The 20,779-nt window shown below is 37.6% G+C and overlaps 1 protein-coding gene across 1 annotated transcript; it reads left to right on the top strand.

The window, feature by feature from the left end:
- The first annotated feature begins 654 nt into the window (after positions 1–654).
- Positions 655–14,491, top strand: FAM162B (family with sequence similarity 162 member B). Its single transcript, XM_009242184.4, has 4 exons — positions 655–1,055; positions 1,205–1,313; positions 4,373–4,481; positions 13,890–14,491. Exons 1-4 carry the CDS (start codon positions 884–886, stop codon positions 13,986–13,988), a joined length of 489 nt encoding a protein of 162 aa, XP_009240459.2. The 5' UTR covers positions 655–883; the 3' UTR covers positions 13,989–14,491.
- The last annotated feature ends 6,288 nt before the right edge of the window (positions 14,492–20,779 follow it).

Here is a 20,779-nt window from a genome sequence, read left to right as displayed (position 1 = left end):
GATGAAGAGGTAGGAGGCTGGCATGGCGGCTCATACCTGTAATCCCAGTGCTTTGGGAGGCAGAGCCCAGCGGATAGCTTGAGGCCAGGAGTTGGAGACCAGTCTGGACAACATAGTGAGATCCCATCTCTTAAAAAAAAAAAAAAATAGCGGAGCGTGCTGGCGCACGACCAAAGCCCTAGCTACTCTGGAGGCTAAGGTGGGAGGACTACTTGAGTCCGGGAGTTCGAGGTTACAATGAGCTATCAGCATGCCACTGCACTCTAGCCTGAATGACAGAGCCGGAGACTGTCTCTGAAAAGAAGAAGAAAAGATAGAGAAAGACAGTTGGAGGAATTGAGATAGTTTTCCGTAGGAAAGAGAAAAGGTATGGGGGTGGGAGAGGATGAGGTGAGGAGCTAACTTCAAGAAATCTCATCCAGAAGTTCGTGGAGTGCCCTCAACACTTAATTGGGAAATATCTTCAGTTTCCTGCACTTGAAGGATTGTTGCCTCTTCCTGGAGGAGAGGATTTAGATTTATTCTCCTGGGGAACAAACGATGGAATCAAAGGCTAAAAGCCTGGCGGAAACACATTTCTACTCAATACAAAGAATTTAAAAGGAGCTACACGCACTGTCTCAGGCGGTGGTGAGCCTGTTTCAAACAGAGGCAGGCTGCTTCCTGAGGAACCAGCCCCTAGGGGCTTGACGCCCTGATTCCGGGTCGCTGGCCGGGGGCGGAGACGGGGACAGCGAACTGAGTGTGCGAGCACCAGGGGTTCCCGCTGCACGTCCCAGGCTCTCCAGGGCGCGGCAGGCCGGGGCAGGACGAGGAGAGCGGCGGGGAGAACGCCTGTGGCTGGGTCCCGAGGTGCGGGTGCGGCGCGGGACAAGCGGGCAGCATGCTCAAGGCGGTCGGCAGCCTACTGCGCCTCCGCCGCGGGCTAACAATCCGCTGCGGCCCCGGGGCGCCTCTCGAGGCCACGCGGCGGCCCGCACTGGCTCTTCCGCCTCGGGGTCTCCCCTGCTACTCCAGCAGCGGGGCCCCCAGCAATTCTGGGCCCCAAGGTCACGGTGAGCCAGGGCTCCCACGGGGAGGTCCTAGGAGGGAGGAGGTTGCGGGAGGGCAGCGAGGGGCCCGCCCGGGAGTCGGCTTGAGGGCGCGCTGATCCTCTGTGCCGGTCCGTCAGTTCCCGCGTCCATCTGGGTTGCTTTCGCTGCAGGGGAGATTCACCGAGTCCCCACGCAGCGCAGGCCTTCGCAGTTCGACAAGAAAATCCTGCTGTGGACAGGGCGTTTCAAATCGATGGAGGAGATCCCGCCTCGGATCCCGTAAGTGTGGCGAGCGCCGCGCGAAGGAGAGTCGGTCCCCGGCCGCAAGGGTGCGGGGTGACCCACCTTCCGACCGCGGCCACCTAGGAGCGAAAGCGGCCGCAGTGCCAACACTTCGCAGTAACACCCACCACACACGGAGTTTACCTACACACACACCCCACCTCCAGTGCGGTGTGTCAAGAGTCAACCAAGCTTACAGGCAGATTGCAGAAGGTGGATGAAAACTGAGAGGTTCAGGGGACACTTCCAGCATCGCCCAGATTGCCGGTCCCCAGCAAGCTCCGAACAGGGAGGCAGTGGGGATCTTGTGCCAAACAGGCCACGGTCCTCGCGAGCATCCGGATGGCTGCGGGGACGCCAGACGGCAATCTAGGCTTTGGCCGGGGGCGTCCCCCTACCCCACCCAGGGAAGGGGTTCTCTGATCTTGGCTTGCGGGGCGGCTAGGGGAGGGGGGGTGGTCTCTGGAAAAAAGCCGCATCCATTCGGCCTCCTCTTCTGGGGCAGGAAACGCCTGGCGGACGCGGTTCCGCAGCCCTCTAGGCTCCGAGTTTACTCAGGGTGGGACGCGCGGGAGTGTCAGCACCGTGGGCCTCTTCAGCATGCTAAACCCAGCAAGACAGATGATAAAACTCAAGCAAATAACTCCCCCTCTAGGGTAATGTAACCTGTAAAATAAATGCTAATAATAAGTAAATGTAACCTGTAAAAAGATATTTCCAAAGTTTCTGTTTCTGCCAAGCCCAAAACCTTCGCAGCATTTTTACAAGGGATTGGGTAAAAAAGAGAGGGACGGAAACTAAAAATAAAATCAATCTACTACTTTTTAAGTTTATCTTTTAAAAATAAAAGACTAAAACCGTAACGTGAAAGAAGGATTTTAGAGATTCTATATATTTGTACAATGTAATGAATGCCTATTAGAATGGATAATGGAAACTGGGCCTATATTTCTGTTTTTCACATGGTGCCTGCAATGTTATTGTTTATAAACAATTGCAGTTTATCAGTTACCAAAGCATCTCAGATAGATAGGGGGCGGGGTGGGAGAACATGGCAGGAAATGTACACTCAATAATGAATTCTGAAGCATTTTCGTTCTTTTATTGGAGCAAGTCACTAAATGAGAAATGGACATGGAATTTGAAATAACATTGCATTCGAATTCGTTTTCAGTATTTATTCAACTACAGAGGCACTTTCTAAGATTATTTTTCCTCAAGATCTATAAACTCCAAACTACAGACTTAGCTGAAAGCAAAAATTAGCCTCAGAAAAGTCTTTATCATCATAAGCTCTGGTTATCAAATTTTAATTGATGCCTGAAAATTTAATACTATAAATGCCAAAGAAGTAAAAAAAATTAAAATAAATAAGCCATCACCCTCAATTGGTTTGAATTTTTATTTCTAGTGGCCTAACCGAGTCATCAAGAGTGTAAAGAACCAACATTATTGTATATTGTTTGTTAAGAAAACCTATGCCCAGTATTGCATTTAACATAGCTGTATATGTGAACAGACTCATTTTGCAGAAATAATTTAATTTCCCCAAGATCATAGTCAAAAGATGTATTATAAACAGGAGCATTTCACTAAGAACAAGATGCCTATAAAAAGCATTGCAGTTTTGCATTGGAAACATAAAAGTATTTGAGTATTTTTCATTTTATTATTTTTCTATAATTGTTTAAGCATTACTGTTTAAGAGAGATATTCCTGTTAAGCTAAGTGTCACACTTACAATGTAAACAGCTTTTACCTTTTAATGGACATATAATGAACAACTGACCTATAATTTTTGTATCATGCACTAATTATGTTTAATAATAACTGTACTTTGTCTTGTTCTTCTCAGTGCTAAACTAATTTGTTATAATAGATTAAAGCCAAATGGCTGGGTAGAAAAGATCAGAGCTTCTAGGTTCCATCTGGAACAAAAGTTAGCAGCAAATATAATCTAATAATTTCTCCATACTCACTAATTGGACCTGTTTGCAACTAATATCTTAAAACTTACGTCACTCTGCCTAAAATCTAAAGAAAATAGGCTAGATAGGAGTTTTCTATAGTCTTTTAACCAGTGGAAAATTTAAAAAGTTTTCTGTTTTTAAGAGAAAATGCAACTCTGTCATTCTGGATTTTTTTTTTTCAATGTAACTACACTCTATTTAAACTTCACATAGAGAGGAAAGAATGGCAATGAATATATTCTCATGAATGAAATTCTTTAAATATGCATATTTATAATCTGCCACTTCATATCATTGAACATTGTTAAAGTTTATTTCAACGTAAAAGTCCCACAGGCATGATGCCTTTTGTATCACTACTTTGTAAGTAGCATTATTAAAATCTTGGACAACATGCACAAAACTATGAATGAATAAGAATATCCAGAATTTAAGTGTATCAAATTTCAGAATAATAATAACATGAAAATGAAGGTCTCTTTTATCCTTTTCTTTGGCAAATTATTGTGATTTTGATCACGTTTAAAAAGAAATTATTGCAAAAGCCATGAAGGAAACATTTTTCTAACAGACATTCTCACAAACTGGATAATAGTGTGTCTTTTGTGGGTAGCATGTGAAGGGACAAGAGATTGGGAGGCGAGTGAAAAAAACAAAGTGATAAAAATGAGTTTAAAAAAAACTGTTCAAGTGGAAAACAAAGCCTACTTTACAAAGAGGCTAAATAATTGCAAGTCATCGACATACATATGCTTTAACTCTTCCTTTACCCCACTTAGTGAATAAAAACACTGAAGAGTCAAGTTAGCATCTCTAGTAGTTATATTTTGAGGAATTAGAAACTAATATTCTATACAGTGGTTTCATAATGGCTAACATTAGTTTAAGATCTGAACAAATACTTGTTAATTTGAAATTGGTAAAAATTATTAGCTAGCATTTCAAAGTCTTTCACATGAAAATGTCACCAAACGCAGTTTGCATTCAGGGAATTTTTTGGAATGTTTACATGGCAAATTATCTATCATGCCTGTCAGAAAACCATATTACTTTTACACATTTAACAAAATACACATCTTCGTTTAGGCCAGAAATGATAGACACTGCAAGAAACAAAGCTCGAGTGAAAGCTTGTTACATAATGATTGGACTCACAATTATCGCCTGCTTTGCTGTGATAGTGTCAGCCAAAAGGGTGAGTATCTCCTTAAAAGGGCAAGTCAGTTAAAAGGGTGAGTACCTCTTTTTAAGTACCTCCCTAAAAGAGCATCTCACCAAAAGGGTGAGTACCTCCTTAGTCAGCCCAAAGGGTGAATTTTAAGAAATGTCATGGACATTGTTCTCAATTCAGGATTACTGCTGTTTTTTAATATAAGAACAATTTTGTCTTTGAGACTTGAAGTCATATATATATATGTATAAAAAAATACTGGAGACAAATTTGTTCATGGAAATTTGAGTCAACAAATTAACACTATATGGCCAAGAGGGACAAATGCATGTTTCAACTTATAAACAAAACCATTTACACCCTGGTTAAAATCTGCAGAAGATGGAGAACTTTGTCGTTGAAAGTTATCCAGACTAGATCATTCATTAAATCAGGAACTCAATTAGCTATTGCACAGAAATATGAACTAGTTAGAAATGCAAAGCTTGGAAGTGATTGCCAAGGTAATCTAGTTTGTCTGGATCCTGTATGTCAGCCCTTTCCTTGCCTTTCCCAATGTATGGTTTCTGTTTAATACCTCTAGAGAGAAATTAAGAGCTGACTACCCTCTAATTTTGTTTTCTGCCTCCCAAAATCCTTCCATCTACTGGTCACTTTTTACCACAAAGAGCAGCCCCACAAGTATTTTGACATTTCTAACACATCCCTATGAGTATTTGCTTCTTCAGTTTTAACCACTCTAACAACTTCCTTCTACCTTTGAGCTGTCCTCTCAACACACTCCAGTTTAACAGTGCCCCTCCTCATCGTGGCACCTGCAACTGAAGCCATTAGAGCTGGATTATAACATTTTTGGTTATGAACACTGGGTTTCAATGGTGCATACATATCATTCAGAATAGTTTGCTTGGCTCCATACATCCTCACTCTCTGGGTGTATTTAGCTAATTACCATTCTGCCCAATTCTGTGATTCTGTCCTTTACTCCTCAGGTGCCCAAGTGTGTCTAAGCCCACTAACTTCACATGGGGATTAGGACTTACAAGCCTACTGATATTATATAAATGTCCTTTCATTCCTATTAGCATGGAAAAAAATCTATGCTTTGAAATTGTTCTCACCAAATGAGAAATTTTGAAATGTTTACTGGACTGAACACTCAAGCATGTAAATAAATAACTTTGATAATATTTTGTTTTTAACCTAACCTTAAATGACTGCCTGCCAAATTGATGATTCTCTAGTTTCTAGGAATATTTTGATGATTAGTGTATTGCCTCATCTACATCAAAAAGATAAACATTAATTAGACAATTTGTTTACTTAGAATCACCCTCTAATAATATATTTATAATGGCACTTTAATTTTTTTAATCATAATCACAAGTTTCCAAATGAGACATTAAGACCAATTACACTTAATATATATTTTATCAGCAAGTTGGCATATTAGAGATCTACTGATGTCATCATTTTATTTTCAATACATATGATTTGAATTGAAGGAAAGGTTTTTTTCATTTCCTATTAAAATTCCATATTTCAAATATAATTCTATTATAAATCAATAGCCAGGACCTTTCTCTGTGTGAATCTGACACAAAAAGTAGCAACTGAGAATTGAGTTTTATGTATAGCACCAGTTATTGCTCTGTTTCCTCTTCTCCAAAAGTGTGATAGCAAACACTGATTTTAAATCATTAATACACTAAATACTTTTGAGCACCTGAGACATGCCAGGCACTCTGCATGTTGTTATTAGAATATCATGGAATTAAAAGACAGGTATTTTGTAGTAGGGAAAATGGAGAGTGATCAAGTAAACTAAAAAGATCTGAGGAATTCTTAGTGCAATGAAGGAAAGGAAAAGGATGATAAAATAGTAACACCCTAGGAGAGGCCATTTTTGATGGAGTGGTCAGGGACGTCTTCTCTGAGGAGGATGAGAATAAGCTAGCCATGAGAAGACCAGGGGAAGGAAAGAACAGCATGTGCAAAGCTTAGAGGTGAGAAAGGGTCTGGTGTGTTAAGAAACAAAAAGGAGCTAGTGTGGATGGAGTATAATGAGCAAAGAGAAGATGGTATGAGACAGGGAGAGTCCAGATAGTATCAGGCCTATGGGTCACTGCAAATAGTTCAGGTTTTTAAAAATATATTGGGGATCCAGTGTAGAGTTTTAAGCAAGTTAGTGACAAGATTTAAAAATTTTCACTCTCTTCTTTATTCAAAACCCAGTGAAAAGAAAGATCAGGCCGGGTGCAGTGGCTCACGCCTGTAATCCGAGCACTTTGGGAGGCCGAGGCGGGCGGATCACGAGGTCAGGAGATCGAGATCATCCTGGCTAACACGGTGAAACTCCGTCTCTATTAAAAAAAAAAAAAATACAAAAAAATTAGCCGGGCGTGGTGGCGGGCGCCTGTAGTCCCAGCTACTCGGGAGGCTGAAGCAGGAGAATAGCATGAACCCAGGAGGTGGAGCTTGCAGTGATCCGAGATTGTGCCACTGCACTCCAGCCTGGGCGACAGAGTGAGACTCTGTCTCAAAAAAAAAAAAAAAAAAGAAAAAGAAAGATTAGAAATAAGGATCCTACTTAAAATAGCAACAAACAAAAAAAAAAGGTAAGGCACATAAGAATGAAATTAAAAATCATGCAATATCTATATAAAGGCAACTTTTAAACACTACCAGTGGCCACAAGAGAAGGTATAACCTAAGAAATTTTTATTTGGAATAGGAAGACTTGACATTTTAAAGAGAGCAAACTTCTCTAAGTCTATAAAGTTGACATGATTGCAATAAAAATAGCAATAGGATTTGTTTCGGAAGTAGACAAACTGAGTCTAAAATTTATATAGAAAAATAAGCAAAATATACAAGAAAATACTAAAAATAATAGTTCTAAGGGAAGACTAGCTCTAAAATATATTAAAACAAAACAACAACAATAATTAAGACTGCAGTACTGACATACAAATAGACAGGCAACTTAATAGAACTGAATTCAAATCACATAAATAACCCACTACATAGGGATTTAATATATGAAATAGTGACTCTGTATATGAGTGGAGAAAGATAAATTAGTCAAGAAATGATATTGGGACATTCCAACTATACTTTCTACATAAAATAAATTGCAGTTGGATATAAGATTTTCACATTAAATGTGAAGCCTTAAAATCACCAAAAGAATATATGAGGGAATTCTTTATAGTAGTTGGGTAGACATTTCTAAATACAGAACAAAACTGAGAAGCTATACAAAAGAAAAAATAGATAAATTTAATCATATAAAATTTAAAATTCTGCTTGGTAAAGAAGTGCCATAAATAAAGTAAAAACACAAATGACAAACTAGGAAAAATACAAAATAGATCACAAACTAAGAGCTAATTTTCTTAAATTATAAGGAGCTCCACTAAATAAAACAGCAACAACCTTTTATTTTAAAAAATGGGTAAAAGATACAAAAAGGCAGAATCTGCAGAAAATAAAATGCACATGCCTCTTAAACACAGGAAAAGAAGTCTAGCCATCCAACTATTTCGTGCTGTCTCCTCAGACCTTACACCTCCACAGTCCTCCCCATTGATGACCTTTCCTTCCACCTCACTGAGAGAATTGTAGCAGCCCAAGGAGCAGTTTCCAGTCTTATGACACATAATTCTGTATATTTTGCTTTTCTGCCTATTATAAATGATCCTTGCTCCAATCTAGAAGCTCTTATTAATTGCATGGATCCCATTCCATTTTGTCTTTTCAAGGATTTCATTCCAGGAATTCTCAGGTTTCTTTGCTCGTCATTAGTTTTTTTTCTTCTCTACTGTATCATTTTTTATCAAAATATAGAAATGTTTCTACTTCCCTCTTCAAAACCAAAAACAAAACTTATTTTGGTATAGCTGCATTTCTCTGTGGCAAACCTTTCCAGTAGACCTGTCTATATACACTGTCTCTGTCTGTGATTTCCTGTCTCATTCCGTTTGATCAGGCTCGTGCCTCAAATGCTCCACCAAACTGCTGTTATCAAGGTCACCAGTGATACACTCATCTTCATTGACCGATCAGCATTTGACACAGTTGGTCTTCCCACCCCACCCCTTTTTTTTTTTTTTTTTTTTTTTTGGTGGAGGAGGTCCGGGTCTCACTCTCACCCAGGCTGGAGTGCAGTGGCATGATCTTGGCTCCCTGCATCCTCTGCCTGCCAGGCTCAAGGGATTCTGCAGGTTCAGCCTCCTAAGTGGCTGGGACCACAGGTGTCAATGACCACGCCTGGCTAATTTTTTGTATTTTTTGTAGAAATGAGTTTTTGCCATGTTACCCAGGCTGGCCTCAAACTCCTAAGCTCAAAGCGATCCTCCTGCCTTGGCCTCCCAAAGTGCTGGGATTACAGGCATGAGCCACTGCATGCATCCAATAAATTGTACTTTGTTTGTGAATGACACAAAAACATTTTCCCTAAAATTTTATTAACATGTATGACATATACCATATTATATATTTAACATATTTTCATGTAATAACAATACAATTGAAATGCTTTATTATCTACAATTTTGCAATTTTATATTCATTATAATATTGTAACTGAAAATATGCCACATATTGATACATAGATCCAGTAAAAGAAATACCTCTTTAGCTGTGATTACTAAATAGTGGTGCTAATACTTAATTTTACCCACCAACTATGCCAAAGCTTTTGTTGAAATGTGCCCAGTAATTTCTTACCCTCCCTGATGTTCTTCAGCTATGTTATTCTTGCAAAATAATTGGAAGATATAGTAGTTTTGAATTTTGTACCAAATGGATTCAAAACCCCATAAATTGTTTAGAGACTTTATTTAAGCTTACAAAATTATCCATATAAGTATTTAAAGACATCATGTAATTTTCTGGCCAAAAAAGAAACCATTCTAATTTATTAGTATCTATTCTAACGGTATTGAAATGAATGAAAACAGGCATACCTCAGAGATATTGTATGTTCAGTTCCAGACAACCACAATAAAGTGAATATTGTAATAAACTGAGACATGCAAATTTTTTGGTTTCCCAATGCATATAAAACTTATGTTTATAGTACACAATGAGTTGTAATCTTTTTGCTGGTGGAAGGTCTTGCTTTGATGTCGATGGCTGCTGACAGATCAGGATGGTGGTTGCTGAAGTTTGGGGTGGCTGTGGCAATTTCTTAAAATAAGATGACAATGAAGTTTGCCATATCAGTTGACTCTTTCTTTCACGAAAGATTTCCATGTAGCATGCAATGCTGTTTGACAGCATTTTCCTCACAGTAGAACTTCTTTCAAAATTGGAATCAGTTCTCTCAAACCCTACCACTACTTTATTAACTAAGTTTATGTAATATTCTAAATACTTTGTTCTAATTTCACCAGTGTTCACAACATCTTCACCAGCAGTAGTTTCCATCTCAAGAAACCACTTTCTTTGCTCATTTGTAAGAAGCAACTCATCTTGTGAAAGTTTTGTCATGAGATTATAGCAATTCAATTTTGTCTTCAGGCTCCACTATGAATTCCAGTTCTATTGCTATTTCCACCACATCTGCAGTTACTTCCTCATACTTCCTCCACTGAAGTCTTGAACCCCTCAAAGTTATCTATGAGGATTGGAATCAGCTTCATCTGAACTCCTATTAATATTGACCTCCTCCTATGATTCACAAATATTCTTAATGGCATCTAGAATGGTGACTCTTTTCCAGAAGGTTTTCAATTTACTTTGCTCAGATCCATCAGAGGAATCACTATCTATGGTAGCTATAGCCTTACAAAATGTATTTCTTAAATAACAAGACTTGAAAGTTGAAATGACACCTTTTTCCATGGGCTGAAGAATGGATGTTGTGTTAGCAGTCATGAAAACATTAATCTCCTTGTAAATATCCATAAGAGCTTTTGAGTGACCAGGTGCATTGTCACTGAGAAGTAATACTTTGAAAGGAATCTTTTTTTTTCTGAGAAGTAAGTCTCAACAGTGAGCTTAAAGTATTCGGAAAGCCATGTAAGCAGATATGCTGTCACCCAGGCTTCATTATTCCATTCGTGGCACAGGCAGAGTAGATTTACCATAATTCTTAAGAGCCCTAGGATTTTCAGAATGGTAATGAGTATTGGCTTCCACTTAAAGTCATCAGCTGCCAATAGCTCCTAACAAGAGAGTCAGCCTGTCTTTGAAGCTTTAAAGCCAGGCATTGACTTCTCTCTATCTCTGAAAGTTCTAGATGGCATTTTCTTCTAATATGAGGCTATTTTGTCTTCATTGAAAAACTGTTTTTTAGCATAGACTTCATCAACGATGTTAGCTATAATAGATCTTCTAGATGACTTGCTGTAGCTTCTCTATCAGCACTTGCTGCTTCACCTTGCACTTTTGTTATGGAGACAGCTTCTTTCCTTCAGCCTCATGAACCAACCTCTGCTAGCTTCCAACTTGTCTTCTACTGCTTTCCCACCTCTCTCAGCCTTCACAGCCTCTCTCAGCCTTCCCAGAACTGAAGAGAGTTAGGGTCTTGCTCCATATTAGGCTTTGGCTTAAAGGAATGCTGTGGCTGGTTTGATCTTCTTTCCAGACCACTAAAACATTTTTTATATCAGTAATAAGGCTGTTTCACTTTATTTAGGTGTTCACTGGAGTAGTACTTTTAATTTTCTTCAATAACTTTTCCTTTGCATTCACAACGTGGTCAACTGTTTGGCACAAGAGGCCAAGCTTTTGACCTATCTTGGTTTTCAACATGCCTTTTTTCACTAAGCTTAATCATTTCTAGTTTTTTAAAGTGAGAGATGTACAACCCTTCCTTTTACTTGAACATGTAGAGGTCATTATAGGGTTATTAATTGGCCTAATTTCAATATTGTTGCATCTCAGGAATAGGGAGGCCCAAGGAGAGAGAGAGAAATGGGAGACTGGCCAGTGGGTGGAGTGGAGAATACATACAATGTTTATCAGTTAAGTTAGCCGTCTTATATGGGCACACTTGTGGCACCCTAAAACAAGTACAATAGTAACAACAGCAATCACTGATTACAGATTACCATAACAGATGTTATGAAAATGAAAAAGTTTGAATTATTGCAAAAATTAGCAAAATGTGACAGAGACACGAAGTGAGCACATGCTGTTGGAAAAATGGAGCCTATAGACTTGTTCCATTCCAGGTTGCCACAAACCTTCAATTTGAAAAAAACAAAAAAAGAAGAAGAAAGAAAGTCACAATAAAGCAAAGCACAATAAAATGAGATGTGCCTTTATATTCTTCTGTATTATAGAACTGTCACAGGTTCCTCAAGATATCTCCAACTCCTGACATAGACAGGGATTCTCTATTCCTCAACTCTTCTATTAAATGTTAGCAATTTTTCTTTTTAAAAAAAGATGAAATGTGTTCCTATTGCTTTCTTGACCTCAGTGGACATCGTAGTTCTTATCCTACTTTGAAGACTGTTTATTTAGACTCAGTTTGACACAACGTTTCAATGCTTGGGTGCTGATAAATCTCATTACATTTTGGAGAGGCAGTTGACAATTCTGCTTGATTAGCAAATATTTTCTTCTGCTGAATCAGTGCTGAATCAGTATCTTCCCCCACTCAGATTCTGCTCTATCTGAGTTCAATCTACTGGAGCTGCTAAAACTATGTCTAGGTTGAGAATATCTGGATTATAAAGGAATTTGGTCTCCCTACGCCTCAAAGCCACTCCTCTACAGAAATTCTGGCACGTAGTAGCCAGTCTCTCCATTCTTCAACCAAGAAAAGAATATTTTTGGCACATAGGGAAATAGTTAGTTATAAATGGATATATGAAAAACACTGGAATAGGCCATTGTGGCATTTTTCACTTACCCTTTGTTGGAGAATGCAAACTAGCCATTGTCCTTCCATAAAAATCCTCAGAAGCTCTGAAGTGAGAGCATTGGGAATGAAAATCGTTTATCTTTTATGAAACATTTTCTTCGTTTGGTTTCCGTGGTACCACACTCACATAGGTTATCTGTTGGCCACGTCTTCCAAGTTTACTCTGCCGGTTTCTCCTATTCTCCTGGACCTCATAATGGTGGAATCTCCCCATGGATCAGTCTTTAGTCTTTCCGTTCTCTATCTACACTCACTCCCTTGGGGATCTTACCAAGTCTTCTGGATTTAAATACCTTCTATATTCCAAGAACTCTCAAATTTATATTTCAGCTAATGTCTTCCTTCTGCACTTCAAATTCATATAGTCAGTTGCTTACTTAACATTTCCCTTTGGATGTCTAATGGACATCTCAAACTTAACGTGTCAAGAGTTGAACTCTAGATCTTCCCGCAGACAACCCTGAGCCACCCTTTTCTGTACTGTTTTCCTCCTCTCAGTTGATGTCAACTCTATCTTTCTAGCTGCTCATGGATAAGTCGTCAGCAACCCCATTGGCTCCACTTTCAAAATACAGCCAAATTGGAGCACTCCTCAGTATCTCTCCTGAGATACCAATATACATCTATTGCCTGGTTCATTGCAATATCTTCTAAATGGTCCCACCACTGTCCCTCTTGCCTGTCTCCAATTCATTTTTCATTTTTAATAACAATGCATGTACCTTAAAGAAATTGTGGCAGATGGAGATGCAGAAAATGTTAGCAAGTTCAGGTAAATTTGGGGAAGTAAAAAGGATAGAACTTTGTGGTTAATTCATTGTGGAAGCAGAAAAGAAAATGGAATAAAGAAGTGAAAAGGCCTGGGTTTTTTTGACTTGAGCAAGTAGGTGGATGATGCTGCCATTTATTGAGATGTGTATGGCTAGGGAAAGACTGGTAGGCAGGGGGAACAAAATATGTCAACTCTCTATTTTGGCTATATTAAATGTGAGATGCACACTAGGTATCCATCAATATATATTAAATGTTTATTTATTTTACTAAGGACTTTGTATGTCTCTCAGTTTGAGGACTTATAGCTTTCCTCACTTCTGAAAAAGTCTATGCTGTCATAACTTCAAATATAGCCTCTTCACCCATTCAGTCTGTTCTCTCTTCCCATTATTAACATATGTTAGAACTTCTAATTCTATTCCCTCCTGTGTATTTCTATCTAAAATACAAATTTTTCCAGTTTCCAGAGAGTCACGGTGATATATATATATATATCACCGTGACTCTCTGGAAACTGGAAATATATATATATTTATATGTATATATATTTATATATTTATTTTTATATATTTATATATTAATATATATAAATATAAAGATAAATATATATATTAATATATATAAATATATATTTATATATTAATATATAAATATATATTTATATTATATATAGTGTATATAATATATATTTATATATTAATATATAATATAAATATATATATTTATGTATTAATATATAAATATAAATATATATATTTATTTCTTCCCCCCCACAGGCTGTAGAACGACATGAATCCTTAACAAGTTGGAACTTGGCAAAGAAAGCTAAGTGGCGTGAAGAAGCTGCATTGGCTGCACAGGCTAAAGCTAAATGATATTCTAAGTGACAAAGTGTTCACCTGAATACCATCCCTGTCATCAGCAACAGTAGAAGATGGGAAAAATAGAATATTTACCAAAATATCTGCCATGGTTTTATTTTGGTAACAAGAAGCACAATGTCTTTTTTATTTTTATTTTTTAGTAAACTTTTACTGAAGTATACCATGCATTCAAAAAGTGAACAAAAGTGTATACAGTCTGATAGATATTTATGTCATGAACACCTGTGTAACCACTGCCAAAGTGAAGATGTAGAATATTGGCAACACTTCACAGCCTCATTCCTGCCTTTTCTCAGCCATTACCTCCCAAACATAGCAGTTTTTCTGAGTTTCATCACCTTTGATTCGTTTTGCCTGTTTTTGAACTTTATATAAATGGACTTATACATTATGCACTTGTGTGTGTGGATTCTTTACCTGACATTAGTTATAAGGTTAATCCACAAATTGTGTGTACCATTAGTTCATCCATTGTCATTGCTGTAGTCTGTTGTATAAACATACCACAATTTATTTTGATATTTGGCACAGTTTCTGGCCACTACATATAATGCTAAAATGAGCACATTGTATATGTCATTAAAATGAGGTTGAACTAATCATTAAGGGCTCATTAAAATCAAAACTAATTTTCAACCAAAATTTCACTGTATTTAGCAGCTGGGTAGTACCTCTGATTATTCTTTTTATAGTTTGTAACTAGGTGAAATAGGTTGAATTATTAATTCTAAAACCTATTCCTAAAATGGTAAAGTACTAAAACAGTAATTGTAACAGCAATTTTGAAAACGACAAAAATGTTAGAGAAAAAAATGGTATACATTAATGATCCTCAAACTTGCTTAAGCCCTAAAATAACTTTTTAAAATTACATATCTCATCCCTGCACATTTTTAACTTCACATTTGTTATTTTTTTAACCATAAATGTAAGTATTATAAAAGATATAACTTCTGGCATACTGTATAGTTCATGTGCTTTAAGTGTATTTTCCATCATAACCTTGAAGCTACATAATTAGCTCAATCAGTTTGTGGAGGATGTCTGCCTGTCCATTTTGAGGTACAAAGCCAGTTCTTATTGTCAAACTAATGAGCCAAATCAAACTTATACAGTCACGCATCATTTAATGATGGGGATACATTCTGAGAATTGCATTGTTAGGTGATTTTATCATTGTACAAACATGACAGAGTATACTTACATAAACCTAGATAGTATATATATTTTTATTTATATGTATTTTTCATATGGAAAACCAAACATCCCAGCACCATTACTGAATTATCAGTCATGTCCCCTACTTGATCTGCAGTGCCAATACCAAGTGCCATATATCAGACTTCTATGTATGCTCCCAATAACCTTGGGGACCACTGTTGTATATGTGGTTCATTCATCTTACACGAAAATGTATAACGTATAGTTATACGTTCTGTTAGAAAAAGGCTTACTTTGATTTGAAAGTGAAAATGTTAATATATATTCCTGTGACAATAATCTCATTTTTGAATCCTAACTCTTAGATAGAGAAGGCATGAAGCATTGTTATGAGTCTGTGTCTTGGATGAGCCAAGGCACTGCTGCTTTATTTTTTTTTTAATTCGTAAATTTATACACAATAGATGTACATAAATTCAGGATACATGAGATAATTTGATATATTCTTATAAGGTGTAAAGATAAAATCAGTGTACTTATCTATCACCTTAAATATTTGTCTTTATGCTAGAACCATTTGAATGATTCTCTTCTAGCTATTTTGAAATATACAATAGATCACTGTAAACTATAGTCACCCTACTGATCTATCTAACACTAGATCTTACTTCTTCTACCAAACCATATGTTTGTACCTGTTAATCAACTTATCTTCATTTCCCTCTCCCCACCACTCTCTCTGGCCTCTGGTAACCACCTGTCTATGCTCTGTCTTCATGAGACCCACTGTGGCACTGGCTGCTTTCACATTTTGCACAGTGACTCCCTTTGTTTTGCTCTCATGGAACTCCCTCTCTGGAGCTATTAATTCTTAAATTATTCTTTGTCATCCAGAAGGTTTTTGTATCACAAAGCAAAGCATGAGTAAGGTTCAGAATGAGAGTGAAGTGCTCTCTTTTTGCACAATAGTGTAACGTTGGTTATGAGGAGAGGTGAGAAAGGAGAACCGTCAGACCACATTCTTGGGCATATACATTGTAGGAGGGAGTATATATGGAGTTAAAATATCTGGAAATCAGTTATCTTAAAAATATACTACTCTTTAAAAGTCTTTTTATACCTTGAGGATTCCTGGAATATTCTAAATATTATTGAGATACTCAGAGAGACTATCTATAACAATGAATATGATGATTTCCATTTCTGGTTACATGGAAGATGAGATGTCCAGAGGAAGTCTTCTAGTATTAGACTAAATAATCTGGACAAAATATTTTTTTAAACATCTTTTAAAATACTTGGTTAAACTGTTGGGAAAAGAAGGAAGATCCTTGTCATAGATAGTCATAGATAACAAAGTAAAAATCTAGAGTGTTAATAAGCATATCTGATGCTGCTGTTTGCCATGGGCATATCCAGTTATCCTAAGTGGTTATATGCTGGAGAGAATAGTCAAAAACATGAGACCTGTAAAGGCTGAGAGAACATCAACACAAAGGCAGAATCCCAGAAAGGTTACACTATCCATATGGTTGAACTGGAGCTTGGTAGTGGTGGGGTGCACCTATCAGAGTTCTACCAGACAAATGGAACAATAGGAGATATAATGTCCTATTTCTCTGGTAGAATATATATCATATTCATCCTTATAAATATTCTCTTTGAGCTGTTCAATAATATTTAGAAATTTCAGGAATCTTGAAGGTGTAAAAAGACTTTTAAGGAGTAGCATATTTTTAAGACAATTGAAAGTGTGTGTATACTTACATGTACATATGTATGTATATGTAAAAAGATAGATAGATAGATAGATAGATAGATAGATAGATAGATAGATAGATAGATAAGATAGATAGATAGATAGACAGACAGATAGATTATAGGAATTAGCTTACCTGATTGTGGGGGCTGGCAAATCAGAAATCTGTAGGGCAGGCCAGCAGGCTGAGAATTCTCTGGCAGAAGCTGAAGCTACAGTCCAAAGGCAACATTTTTTTTCTTCCTCAGGGAAACCTCAGTTTTATTATTAAGGCCTTTCAACTGATTGGATGACACCTACCCAAATTATCAAAGATACCTCCTTTAATTAGACTTATCTGACTATAGATGCTTACCCAACTACAGAATACTTTCACAGCAACATTTAGATTCATGTTTAATTGGAAACTGGGTATGATAGCCTAGCCAAATTTACACATAAAACCAATCATCACAGTGCTCCAGAGAGAGGGAGAGAGAGAAAGAGAGGAGAAATTTACTTATCATCTTGAGATCTAAATGAACAGTAAGAGAGACAGAGTAAAAACGAGAGAGAAACCTATCATGTTAATATCTTAAAAAAAGAAAAAAGAGGAAAAAAATCTTTAAGAACACTTAACCATGTTTGTTATTACATGTTTTTTGAGACCAGATTTTATGCCATCTGTGTTAACCCCCCCCACATAAGTCTACGCCAAGTATTTGGTTAAAAGTGCTCACAGCAGAATTTACTGAGGATTGAATGGAAGTGTTCTAAAACTGGATTGTTGTAATGCACAACTGCACAAGTGGGTAAATTTACAAAGAAAAATGTACACATAAAATGGGTGAATTTTATGGTATATAAAAATTACAGTGGTACATAGAAATTATATGAAAATAAAACTGCTTTAAAAAGTGACCTGAACAACATACTATGTTTCCAAGGCTGGGACATGGTAGGTATTCTTATATGTTGCTGTTCTGAATAGAAGATAGTATGACCCTTGTGGATGGAAATTGGACAGTTTCTAGCAAAACTGCACGTTTATGGACCTAACAGTTTACAGTGATTTTCACTGTCATACTATTTGCAATAGCAAAGACTGAAAACAATTTAATTGTCCATCAGTAGAGGATTGATTGAATAAATAATGCTAGGTTCACACAATGGAGTACTGTGCAGATGTGGTAAGAAATGAAGAGCTCTGCATCCTGCTATGGAATGAGCTACAGAATAGAGTTAAGTGAGAAAAGTGCATTGGAGGAAAGCATATGTAGTATTCAGTAAAGGGAGGGGAGCTGTAAATGTATTCATTATTATGTTAAAAAACAATAGAAGTATAAACCAAGAAAAAGTTTTTAATGTTATATATAGAAGAAAGGAAGAAATAGGTAGAGGAGGGACAGTGATAAAAGTGAAACTTTTCTGAATATAACTTGTTTTATCCTCTTGAACAATGTAAAGGTCATATATTAAATAAAATTGTTAAAAAAAAGTGGTCAACTTTTTTAAAAACTCAAAACCAAAATCGAGCAAATAAACCCGTGTATTAAATTGGTAGGATGGCCAGATGGAGAGTAAATATTTCAAGTGATCTAAAAATATTTCTAGTGGTATATACTCGATGTTTAAAAAAGATATCCCCTCCCCATCTCCCAGAAAACATTTCCAGTAAGCAAATTGTGATGATTAATTTTAGGTGTCTACTTGACTAGATTAAGGAATATGCAGATAGCTGGTATAACATTATTTCTGGGTGTATCTGTGAGGGTGTTTCTGGAAGAGATGGACATTTGAATTAGTGGGCTTTTAAAGAAAATGCACCCTCTGTGTAGACAGGAACCATCCAACCAGCTGAGGACTTAAAACAAAAAGGCAGAGGAAAGATGAATTCATTCTCTCTTCTGGAGCTGGCACATCCATCTTCTGTCATTCATTGGTCATCAGACTTCCAGGTTCTCTAGCTTTGGACTCTAAGACTTGCAGAAGCCCTGTGGATTCTAGGGCTTTCACCCTTGCACTGAGAGTTATATCATCAGCTTTCCTGGTTCTGAGGCCTTCAGACTTGGACCAGGCCAGACTACCCACCTTCCTAGTTCTCCAGCTTGGAGATGGCCTATTGTGAGACTTCTCAGCTTCTATAATTGCATAAGCCAATTCCCCTAATAAATCCCTTCTCACGTGTCTATCTATTGTTATTAGTTCTCTCTGGAGAATCCTAATACACATACTATTAATGATAATATCGGTATTGTTAATATGACAACCATACAAATATATATTACATATGTAAAATGATACAGCAAGTAAGTTAAAAGGAAAAAACACACACATATTTTTTGGGCCAGGCGCAGTGACTCACACCTGTAATCCCAGCACTTTGAGGGGCCAAGGCAGGCGGATCACCTGAGGTCAGGAGTTCGAGACCAGCCTGGCCAACATGGTCAAACCCCGTCTCTACTAAAAATACAAAATATTAGCCGGGCATGGTGGCACATGCCTGTAATCCCAGCTACTCAGGAGGCTGAGGCAGGAGAATTGCTTGAACCGGGGAGACAGAGGATGCAGTGAGCCGAGATTGTGCCATTGCACCACTCCAGCCTGGGCAACAAGAGGGATACTCTGTCTCCAAAAAAAAAAAAAAAAAAAAAGCCAGGCGCGATGGCTCACACCTGTAATCCTAGCATTTTGGGTTTTGGGAGGCTGAGGCGAACAGATTACCTGAGGTCAGGAGTTTGAGACCAGCCTGACCAATATGGAGAAACCCCTTCTCTACTAAAACTACAAAATTAGCCGAGCGTGGTGGTGCATGCCTGTAATCCCAGCTACTCGGGAAGGTGAGGCAGGAGAATCGCTGGAACCCGGGAGGCGGAGGTTGTGGTGAGCTGAGACTGGTCCATTGCACTCCACCCTGGGCAACAAAAGCGAAACTCCATCTCAAAACAAAACAAAAACAACACATTTTTCCTAGTTCTGTCCATTGATAGCAACGGACAACACAGTAGTAATATGCAGTCCTAGCGCCCAGATCTTGGTTTCTAAATACTATTTCATATTAAAAGAAACCCAGGGCTCCCTCCTGAGTTGGCTTATTCCAGGTCTGGTACATGAAATACACAGGATGGTCCTGGAACATCTGGCCATACAGAAAATAAGGAAGCTAATACAGCTTTGAGGCTATGTCCAAAGACCTCTAGAACCAACCTGACAACAGTTTCACCAGCCAAAAATAGGAACATCAGCAAGAATAGTAACCAGAAAAGGTTGAACCTCTTCAAACAGATTTACATCTGTGAGTTCAAAATAATAAAACAAAAACAAGAAATCAGGTCACTGTTAGAGAAGGCCAGGGAATCACATTGTTTTGAAAACAGTTAAAGGAAAGGAAGAACTGAAATTCTCTCTGTTGCCGATGATGTGATGTTATACATAGAAAGCCCTAAAGCCTCTTCCAAAAAAGCTGTTAAAACTGATAAAGGAATTCAGTAAAGTTGCAGGATACAAAACCAGCAACATTTCTAGAAAATTACAAATTATTCAAGGGAGAAATTAAGAAACAACTCCATGTACAATAGCACCAAAAAATACTGAAAGATAAATCAACCAGAGGGGTAAAATATCTACATGCCAAAAACTATAAATAAAACATTGAGAAGTGAAATTGAAGAAGACATAAATAAATGGAAAGATATCCTGTGTTCATGGATTGGAAGAATATTGTTAAAATGTCCATAACTATCAAAAACAATCTACAGATTCAATGCAATCCCTATCAAAAGTCTAATGACATTTTCCACAGAAATAGAAAAAGAAATTCTAAAATTGGTATGGAACCACAGAAGACTCCAGATAGCCAAAGCAATATTGTTTAAAAAGAACA

Source organism: Pongo abelii, chromosome 5 (assembly GCF_028885655.2).
Source record: "Pongo abelii isolate AG06213 chromosome 5, NHGRI_mPonAbe1-v2.0_pri, whole genome shotgun sequence".
NCBI classification, from domain to species: domain Eukaryota; kingdom Metazoa; phylum Chordata; class Mammalia; order Primates; family Hominidae; genus Pongo; species Pongo abelii.
Note: the sequence above shows the minus strand (reverse complement) of the source record. Positions and strands in the feature narration are given on the sequence as shown.

Excerpts from the sequence above, each read along its gene's own strand:
- FAM162B (XM_009242184.4), top strand. The coding sequence starts at position 884 with ATGCTCAAGGCGGTCGGCAGCCTACTGCGCCTCCGCCGCGGGCTAACA. Across the intron at positions 1,056-1,204 it reads TTCTGGGCCCCAAGGTCACG|GGGAGATTCACCGAGTCCCC; the intron begins GTGAGCCAGGGC and ends CTTTCGCTGCAG. Across the intron at positions 4,482-13,889 it reads TGATAGTGTCAGCCAAAAGG|GCTGTAGAACGACATGAATC; the intron begins GTGAGTATCTCC and ends TCCCCCCCACAG.